Source organism: Paramacrobiotus metropolitanus, unplaced genomic scaffold (genome assembly GCF_019649055.1).
Source record: "Paramacrobiotus metropolitanus isolate TYO unplaced genomic scaffold, Prichtersi_v1.0 Parri_scaffold0000024, whole genome shotgun sequence".
Classification (NCBI taxonomy): domain Eukaryota; kingdom Metazoa; phylum Tardigrada; class Eutardigrada; order Parachela; family Macrobiotidae; genus Paramacrobiotus; species Paramacrobiotus metropolitanus.
In genome coordinates, this window is record NW_026570244.1 from 178,096 (window position 1) to 187,968 (window position 9,873).

General features: G+C 45.5%; 1 protein-coding gene across 1 annotated transcript; it reads right to left on the reverse strand.

The window, feature by feature from the left end:
- Positions 1-2,319: 2,319 nt before the first annotated feature.
- LOC129587241 (uncharacterized) lies at positions 2,320-5,293 on the reverse strand. The gene is made up of 4 exons (XM_055480881.1): positions 4,453-5,293; positions 3,311-3,422; positions 2,510-3,247; positions 2,320-2,443 (listed from the first exon to the last, which is right to left on the reverse strand). Exons 1-4 carry the CDS (start codon positions 5,291-5,293, stop codon positions 2,320-2,322), a joined length of 1,815 nt encoding a protein of 604 aa, XP_055336856.1.
- Between the last annotated feature and the right edge of the window lie 4,580 nt (positions 5,294-9,873).

Sequence of the window (9,873 nt, forward strand, 5' to 3'; positions counted from 1 at the left end):
CGTGGATCACACACTCGGTAGCGAGCGGTTCGATTCCGCTCCGTCGCCATTTTTCAGAATTTCCTCAACAAGAAATTCTTTCAGACTTCATCTGGCCGCCCTCCCTTCGCTGAGATACCCACGGACAGCCGTCTTTATGGCAGCCTCTGATATTTCCAAGAAGTCAAATCCAAGTAACACCTGTACATCATCGGATTTTGGTCGAATATAGAAGGAATGTTGGCTGGTCTATTTCCTTAAGGTCACTGGTGCTTCGCAATAATGTGTTACGTTGAAACCTGACGTTCCGCTGATTCCATTGATTCACGCTATCTTTTCTGGTGGCAATGGAAATATTTAAAGTCAAGTCTTTTTGCAAAACGGTTGACTGATCAGCGACGTCTCAGCACCGGTATCCAACATTGCGATGACCTTTATGCCTCCCACTCAAACTTCGTGTGCGTTCGCTTCAATTCTTTTAGGCAGATTTCGATTTTGAATTTTAAACTCGGATGGCACATTTCACTGGTATTAACGATACGGGTCCCGGATCCATATCGGGAAGCACTTGCCCCTTCGCTAAAGTGCTACTGCTTTTCAGTATCGAGCTCAGTTTATCGATCCTTTTCGGCACATCAGTTCTGACATCGTAGAATTCTCGAGTCTTATTCTTGTTCGTTACTTTTGACTCCTCACACCCTTGTTTCTTTGCAAATGTATCTCCGGTGACCTTTTTAACATTATTCGCATGTTTGTTTTTGATAGTGCTGTCTTCGTGACCTTTAGTCATTTCAATTATAGCCTGGTACAGCATCCCTTCTTTTTGAATATTCGGATTTTCGCGTAACTACTCAATAATTTCTCTTGTTAGTCTCTCAGCCACTGTCAGCTCTTTTTCTTCGCTATCTATCAGCTATTCTGGTGACCTTTCATAGACGGAGATGTTGTGCCGTTCGCTTTTCCTCCAGTTTTGACCTTGTGTCAAGTCGTTTCCTAACCTTTTAACAAGACATGTTTGTCGTGACCTTTAGCGTTTGTTCTTGCTCCATGACCTTTCACTTGCACTTTTCCTACAGAACCAACGTTTTGTGATATCCCCTTACAGCGGTCAAAAGAAGGCAGGATGGCTTATAGTTTAATTTTGACTTTATGGTCATGTACACTTTACAGTCAAATTTCAAAGCCAAAAGCCAGCCAAATGCTCGGTAATACCCAGACTTGTGGTATTCAGCAGTACATTTAAACATTTTGGTTTGCCATATCTCGACAACCGAATGTTGCGCGCAAACGGTATTCACAACAATGTATACAAATAATTTACCTTTAGAATGGCACAAAGTATTACAAAAAAGTGATTCCGAGTGCGCGAAAGCGAAAGTTTATTATATGTATCCCGTTTTTGACGCTATATACCGGCGGGCCATTTTCCTTAAGGAGAGCGTGCAGGATGTAATATACGAATGTAGTAATGTGCAGGATGTAATAATGTGCGTACATTGACTGGCACAAGTAACATACATACTGACCTCTTTCCACTTGCAGCTATAAGTTTATTGAATGGGATGTGTAAAGATGCAGGCTTGCACGCCTGCTGAAATTCGAATTACGGTTGAAATCGCGATAAAGGCTGAATTTTTCTCAGTCTGCGCTACGTCTCGTCCATGGACCAGCACGAAACTGCCCAGCAGACCATTCTTCAGTACCTTACGAACAAGTCTAAGCATAAAATCTAAAGCACAAAATCCGGAGCCCTCGTTCTGAGCAACATCACCAGATTTTATGATTCCGGCCAATAAACCTTTTGTTTTTTTCTTCCCACGATTGCTTGGTAATTGTGAGTTGTAATCACTTTATTTGTCATTAAAGTCCGAAGTGTCTCCCTGTGTCTGAATTTCCCACTGCCTCGCTCATAATTTTCCTAGCCTGAATGTAGTTTACAAGCAGACTTAATTTTTTAGTTGATTTATTCTCTACTCAGGCCCTCAATTTCCAATATGACCAAAAATGATTCTAGTTGTTTCTTAAACGTGTGAACTGAATTTTTTTATTAGTGTCTATCAGCGCAGGCTTGCAGTTGTAAAGTTAGTTGCCTACTGCGTAAATAAAATGAGGATCAAGAAAAGGATCAAAATGTATCAGAGGCGAGATAAACTGCAACCGCAGCGGAAGCGAGTACAGACTACAGACTATACACTATACAGTATGTGACACAAGGGCATCAAAATGAAAAGAATTAGCAGACCGTGCTAGTAGTCATTTATTTGCCGATCCGTCGCTCATTAAGTGGCAGGGTAATTAGCACGAAGGACATCCGTGGTGTCAAAGATTGGCTGCACCGTCTTAGACATGGAAGAGCGCATCGATGCCGTAAATTGCCATGGGGCTGAGTGTGGACACATCCAGCCGGCGCAGGTCCACATCGTCCCACGCGTACAGATTTCCCGCCTCGTGAAATCCGCTAAATCTGCAACGCAAAAATTTCAGGCGCCATCAATGGGTAACTGCAGTGCACGGTGTGCTGGATACTCACAGCACGATGTAGGTATGGATAGAACCCCATTCCTCGGGATACCTCAGAGTGCGCACCCAGCGCGCGTGCACCGCCCGGACCTTTTGCAGCATCTCCTCCGTGATCGGCGGGAAGTTGGCGTTCAGCGCGTGCATGAAGCGCGCCGACATCTGCTCCCGGCCTTCGCTGCACTTCAGAAGCAACCGCGGAATGGTGATTCGCAGTTTGTCAATGTCCAGCGCGTGGGACTCTTCCGTCAGCTGTTGCATCAGGTCTTTCTCGCGGGCACGCAGAAGATGGGCCGGTTTTGGATTCGCAAGGTGCGGATCACATTCAAAGGCGTGAAACATGGCCCGGCCAAAAAGCTCGCCGACGGTCCAGTTGAGCAGCAGTATGCTGTCGCCCAGGTGTTCATACTGCAATGCAAGGTGCGCTGCCGGGTGCTGGGAGAACCTTTTTGCGGATCGGCGCTCAACGGTGACCGGTTTCTCGCTAGTGTGGTCTTTGAAGACGATGAATCGCAGAAGGCGGTTTCGGCTGTGTTCAAGCCAGGGCAACAACAGATATGCGTGTTTTGGATGAAGGATTGGCAGTAAGGTCAGAGTGAGGGTTGCGGAAGTGATGGCACGACTCATGAGCGTGATCGCTTTGAAGCAGTTGTCGCTATCGAATGTCAGCTGATAACAGCTTTCGAAGGAAAAGCTAACATGTTCCGCCATGCGGGCGTCGCTCAGCAGCAACTGCCACAACGCGCACACTCTGTCGCATCAATCACCACCATCAGGTATCAGTCACCTGTGAAAGGGCTTCATTTTCTCTTACCGTTTGGCCCTCATTTGGGAATGCACATCGAGATTTGCCAGGATGTCCCTCTGCATGCACGGTGCCAAATGACCAATTCCCCCAGACGACCGCTCAACATCGCTGTTTAGACCTGCAGAGAAGAAAAGGAACCCGACCGAACAAAATGTCGGTCTGTTTCTTTGACGTGTTGCGGGTCCATCCAGCCTTTAACTGACATTGACAGCTTTCTGATTTCATTTGAAAGAGGAGTGTTCGTTTCATATTAAAAAACAGGAAAAATCAACATTATCCAAAGCTCTGAGTTTTTTACAATTTCTTTGGAAAAAATGGGCGGAGTTGGAGGATGTCCCGGAAACTTAAATTAAAATTCGCCAATTTTGAATTCAAAATCGCCGTTATTCGATGAAGTAGTTTCTTGAGTGTAACTTTACTATTTTGGATAGGGGAAATGTTTCTTGTCTTTCTCGTAAACAACTGTGGGCTTTGACCTTTACTAGTTGCGTTCCGGCTAGAGCCGGTAAGCACAAAACCCCGCGCATATGATTCTTGTGAAATCAGCTAGCCGGTGTTTTATAAATAGATTTCTCTCCGACGCTTCAGAAACTCATAAGGCCTAAACGTGTTTCTATAAGAGAAATTATTTAGCTACATTTATCATCCAAATCGGCAGCCTGTTTCGCAGCAACAAATTTTCCCTAAAACAAGCGAAAAAATTTGATAAAAAACTTGCAGTTTTTCGAAAAGCCACAAAATGCGGGAACTGCATAGCTCATTCAGAGCAAGCATCATGCCAATAACTTTTTTTCTTTAAAAAGCATAATGTTTTCGCTAAGTAAATCACCCGAAAAAATTAAAATTTTCCGTTCTGGAAAAAAGTGTCACCAGATTCACAAGTTTGCAAGCTGCGACAATGTAAATTTTTACACGTTTTTAATTAACACCGTTATTGATGAGCATGTTTTAATTTTCTGAAATAAATGTTACTGTTTCTAGTAGTTAATCAAATTTTTTGTCGAACGTCTCTAACTACTTAACGGTAGGACAAATGGTTCGCGAGAAACAAAGCAAAATAGAAGACCGACATTTTTTTCGGCCACCCGGTAACTGTCAGAATTAATCATACAAGGCCTAACAAGGGCAACTGCCACAATGTTACTAACCGGCATCCTGTGGGCTCGCGTCTCGCAGTCTAATCGGCGGCAGATTATCCCGACTGTCTAAGTGAGTCTGCAGTACTTCAGCCAACGTTTTCTCCGTCTTCTGGGCCGTCTTCGCGTCCTTTGCAAAACTGATGACGATGAACGCGCAACCGTCCTTCTCAACACGCAGGTGAAAGCGGCAGCGGTCGAAGCGATGGGGCCCATTGGTCCCGTGTTGTCGTTTGAAAGCGTCGCGCAGATGCTTGACGATGCGGAATTTGTCGGAAGCGTCCTTGAGGACATCCTGCGCTTTTTCGAAGGGAATAAAGTGCCTGGTGTAGAGCAGGCCGCTTTCCCGCTCCAACAACGACAGACCGGGCGGCGGCCAAAGACCTACATGTTGACCTTTGTGCACTAGTTGAAAAACATCTTTCGTATGGTGTTGGGGACAGATGAGGTGTGCCTGACATTTGCCGCATGTCTGATCCAGCTGCGTCGTGATGTCGAACATTTGACAGGAGTCGCGACAACCATCAAGATAGCTTCGCCAGGTGGCGCGTCGGAAGCAGAACGGTCCGCCAGCTATGTCACGCAGCGCCACATAACATTTTTGATTGCCGTTGACGCTGCCTGCACCGCTCTCCCAGTAGAAAGGAAACGGCCAGACCCTGCCCATGTGGATCCACTCGGGCGGGGCTGTTGTGGAGTTGTATTGAATTTGGGCGCCCTCGCCTTTCATGTCCTCGATGTATCCCAGCCACCAAGTATCCTCGCCCTTCTTAACCGCCACCGTGTTCTGGTAGCTCAAACAATTGTCTACCGCCCGTAGTGGCCGATACAGTCCCATTTCGGGTGCATTCATCTTTCAATCTGCAACAGCTAAGGGTTCTTCGCTGCATTAATTTTCCTAGATTACCGAAATTTGCTAAACACCGATTTTTACGATATAATCTGGTAAGCAATCTCGCATCACTTTCCCCAACACAAGTAACGAGAAATTATGCAAAACGTGTTCCCCTCGATACTTTGATTCGGTTAACTGTGCCAGATTCATCAAGTCACCGTGCATTCGGTAGATAACCAGGAGATACAAGAATACTAAGCATGTAATAATGTCGGCGAAACAACGTCGGCTGCGCCTCCGGTTTTCTTGGTCCTCAGTTGGTCGAGATTAGCGTATTGATAAATTGTTAAGTTTCCGAAGCGAAAAGGTACGTACACAAATTTAAGCAACAGTTACTGTCTAAGTATCAGCTGGATAGCCGTGGTAGGCCAGTCACTCATTCGCCTAACGGGTAGTGTGCACTGGATAGCAGTGGTAGTTTGGTCACTCATTCACCTAACGGAGATCACTTTTCCGGTTTGTTTCCCGGCATTGCCATTGTTTCGGCGGATAAACTGAGCCTACTCGGATCCCCTCTGCTGCCACCCGCAGTAGTTCCGATGATCGACGAGAAGATCCGTCAGCTGGAAGTTATGTGCAGCCGACTTTAGCTGATTCCTAAGCACCAAGCAGTGTTTCTGTTGGAGAATTGCCTGGCAGTGCCGAAAATCGTCCACGTTTTGCGCACGTCACTGGCTTGGATGTTCCCGAAAGAGCTGTACAGACTCGACCAGGTGTTTCGCCAAGCAGTGGAGACCATTACGAACGTACCAATGGACCACCCGACTTGGCTGCAAGCCTCGCTTCCCGTTCGCTTTGGCGGTTTGGGGATCAGACGCACGGAGAAGCTAGCTCCCTCTGCCTATCTGGCATCGGCTTCTTCGCTGCACCCGCTGATTTCCAGACTGTGCCCGACGCCAACGGCTACGGATGTGACTTCTGCCATGTGCGCCTGGAAAACATTGGCCGATACGGATGAACTTCCACCCGTAGCGTTGCGCCACGTTCAAAAAGCCTGGGGCACACCTGCGACCCTGAACGCCTTATAAAAGCTCGCCGCGTTAAGGGTCACCCAAGAGGAAGTCGCTCAGTTGAAGGCGGTGTCTGCACCGAAATCCGGTGTGTGGACCCATGCGTTGCCCGCAGCCTGCCTTGGTAACCTGTTGGATAGCAACGCCTTCCGTATAAGTGTGGCGTTGCGTCTGGGAGCACCTATTGTCACTCCTCACGTATGCGTCTGTGGCAGTCTGGTCGACGAGCTGGGCCGTCACGGGCTCCGTTGCAAGCGCTCAGCTGGGAGGCTGCCACGACACGATGGAATCAGTGCAGAATTCCCCCGTGCCTTGAAGACTGCAGGTTTTCCAGCCAGAGAGGAGCCAAAAGGTCTGTCCGTGGAAGATAAAAAACGGCCAGATGTGATTACCCTCGTCCCATGGAAGCGGGGAAAACCCCTGGCTGTTGATGTAACCTGCGTGTACTCACTCGCCACGTCGTATATCGACCGCACTTCCGTGTGCGTCGGTGCAGCAGCGGAGCAGTCGGAGAAAAGAAAACTGTCGAAACACGGCTGGCTACAACCAAGATACAATCTGGTAGCTGTCGCCTTTGAAATTTACGGACCCTTGGGAGGCGGAACGAAAAAGCTCGTGGAGAAGGTCGGCAACGGCATAGCTTCCGCCACAGGCCAGAAGCGGGTGAAAGAGCTTTTAGACAGCGGCTATCTATCCAAGTGCAACGGGGAAATGCGTTATGTTTTATGGGTACGATCCCCGAGCAGGATAGCATTGAAAAAGTGCTTTGTTATGAATTTTGTTTTAGTACTCAGTATGTACTTGTATTTGATGCTTGTTAAAAGTAAAACTACCTATTACGGAGATTGTTCACTAAATAGCAATGGTAGTTCAGTCACTCATTCACCCAACGGGCAGTGTGCAATAAATAGCAATGGGAATAGCGCTAGGCTGTTAGCACGGTCGCTTCCTTCCCTCGCTTCTGTGTTCAATGGGAGTAATGTCAAGCATAAATGGGGAGTAATGTCAAGCATAATGGGGTTCGATGGGGAGTAATTTCTTATGTACAGATAACTATTCTAAAGTAATACTTCGCTTTGACCATTATTTCGAGCACTTACACTGTGTGGATCAATAAATCGAACACTGTGAGGAATTAATAGCCACTCTTGCGGACGACTACTTGAGCAGCTAAATTGGCCGACCGAAATGCCAAGCATTTCGCACTGTAACCGGCACAATGAAGCTCCAAGTGAAAGAGCAGCAGGTGCTGAGTTTCTAAGTGTTCTGTTCATTGCATAGTAGTTTTTCTATTTTGTCTGTTGTATAGAAAATTATTGTAATATTGTTTTTTTTGCAGTATTAATTATTCATTTAATTTACGGATAAGGAAAGCCATATTAATCCTGCACTCCAACAAGTGCAGACCAACACGGGCAAATGTGCGTCGAGGATGTTCGATGAATTGGTTCACACAGAGCAAGTGTTCGAAATAATGGTCAAAGCGAAGTATATGGCTGACCCGGCTTGGTGAGGTGATTTGTTTGTTCGCTTTAACGTATTTTTTTGAAAAACGAACACTGTCTGGCCGCGTTTTAGAACATGGGCTTTCCGATGATAGCAGTAGTTTTTGTGGATTATGTCTGGAATACCGGCACCAGTGTAAGGAATTTGTTTTGTTCGTGGTAATAAAGATCTAGAACTAGATATCTGTATAAACAAATTATTTGAGATGCATTGTGATAAAGAGCCAAGGTCGAACGGTCACCGATGACAGCGTCCAAATAAATCTCGAAGAGCTTGGCGGCAATTTCTGTTGGCACAGGTCTGTGTATTTGCAGTTTTGCTATTGGTGCAAAACCTAATTTTGAGCGTTCACAGTGGGGTTACCGCACTAAAACATCTTTTGGCTTCGCCAAAGGTTCACAACCACTTGCGTAAAAATTACTCTTGTCAATTTATTTCTGCGGTCATATTACATAGGCCACCAATGCAAGGCTTAAGGGAAGTGCCACGGTACATGGTACATGTATTCATGTACATACACGAAATCTTTCAGTTTCGCGCACTCCCAAACCATTTTTTCTCTTGCTTTATGACAATCTCTGCCAAATAATTTGTATACACTGGCCTGAAAACCGTTTGCGCGCGCAAAATTCGGTTCGGGAGTTATGGTTGTTCAAAAATTCCAAAAAGTTTAAATGCATTCAGGTGTACCAACAGTCTCATTACGGACCGATCTCCTTCAAATATTGCATGTAAATGCACATAACCATGAAGATCGTTCCTACACCGATCCAGACTTCCACGATTTTTTCAGAATTTCAAAATGATTTTAAAAGTTTTGAAATTTGAAACCCTGTTAAAACAGTGGATCGGTGTAAAAAAAACGTTCTTCGTGGTTATGTGCGTTTGCCTGCAAAGTCTAAAGGCGATCGGTCTATAATGAGACTTTTGGTACCCCTGAATGCATTTAAACTTTTTGGAATTTTCGAAAAGCCATAACTCCCGAACCGGATGTTGTGCACACAAATGTTTTTCACGCCCGTTTATACAAATCATCTGGCTACACTGCCTACACAATGCCATAAAGCGAAACAAAAATGTGTTTGGGAGTGCGCGAAAGTAAAAGTTTCCGTGCAGGTTCACGAATTTGGCAACATGTACCGGGTCATTTCTCTTAAGTAGTCAACTATTATACAATACTAGAGAACCACGCGCAAATTGCGCGGAATAAATCAGAGAAAAATAACTGAATGCAAAAAAACAAATGTTTTCAACTTCTTCTAAGACGTTATAGATTTATAATTTTACTCTTATTATCTTATTTATAATGATACCGGACTGCCAGGACAATCCTACTCCCGCATCACGGCATCCCGAGAATGGGCCGGCTTTTGGCTTAGCTCTTCATTCAAAACGAATCTTTCACACCATAATAATAAATAACCAATCAACTATCATTCAAAATCGCAGATGATTTGCCCAGTTGCAATAGTAGCTCTGTAACTTAAACACAACTTAGGCTACTGAACCTCCAGATTTTTACCATCGCGATTCGCGCTCTCAGCCGCGCTGTTTCGAATTTCGATGTACCATTAGCCCTGACGAGCCATCTATTCATTAAAATTTATTATTTTACTTAAGACTACGGAATAATACGTGATCATGATTTAAGAACATCTAAGTTTCCCCCAGTCCTGCTGTTTGCGAGTGCATGATCATTAAGTGCGACTACCAAAACTGTCATGCAGTGTTTGCCCAGAGTGCGTTCAGTACTTAAGACCACCGACCAGACCAGTCGAATGAACGGATATTACAGGAACTGGTATTACTCCTCCTAGAAATTGAAACCTTATGAGGATGGAACCAATAGACCCGTGGAACGCTGCCCATGCTCCGTGCTAATACAGTACTTGAGCAGTCTAATGCACAGAAGCGCGCAATGGGTCACACTACACACGGACAATACCTATAGAATAACGGGAAACGTAATGATCGCCAATTAGGCCTCCTTAGTGAACGGAGGCCCGCGCTCACGCTCTGACT

Coding starts and splice junctions, on each gene's coding strand:
- LOC129587241 (XM_055480881.1), bottom strand. CDS start 5,293: ATGAATGCACCCGAAATGGGACTGTATCGGCCACTACGGGCGGTAGAC. Junction 3,423..4,452: donor CGCGAGCCCACAGGATGCCG/GTTAGTAACATT, acceptor TCTTCTCTGCAG/GTCTAAACAGCGATGTTGAG. Junction 3,248..3,310: donor TCCCAAATGAGGGCCAAACG/GTAAGAGAAAAT, acceptor TTGATGCGACAG/AGTGTGCGCGTTGTGGCAGT.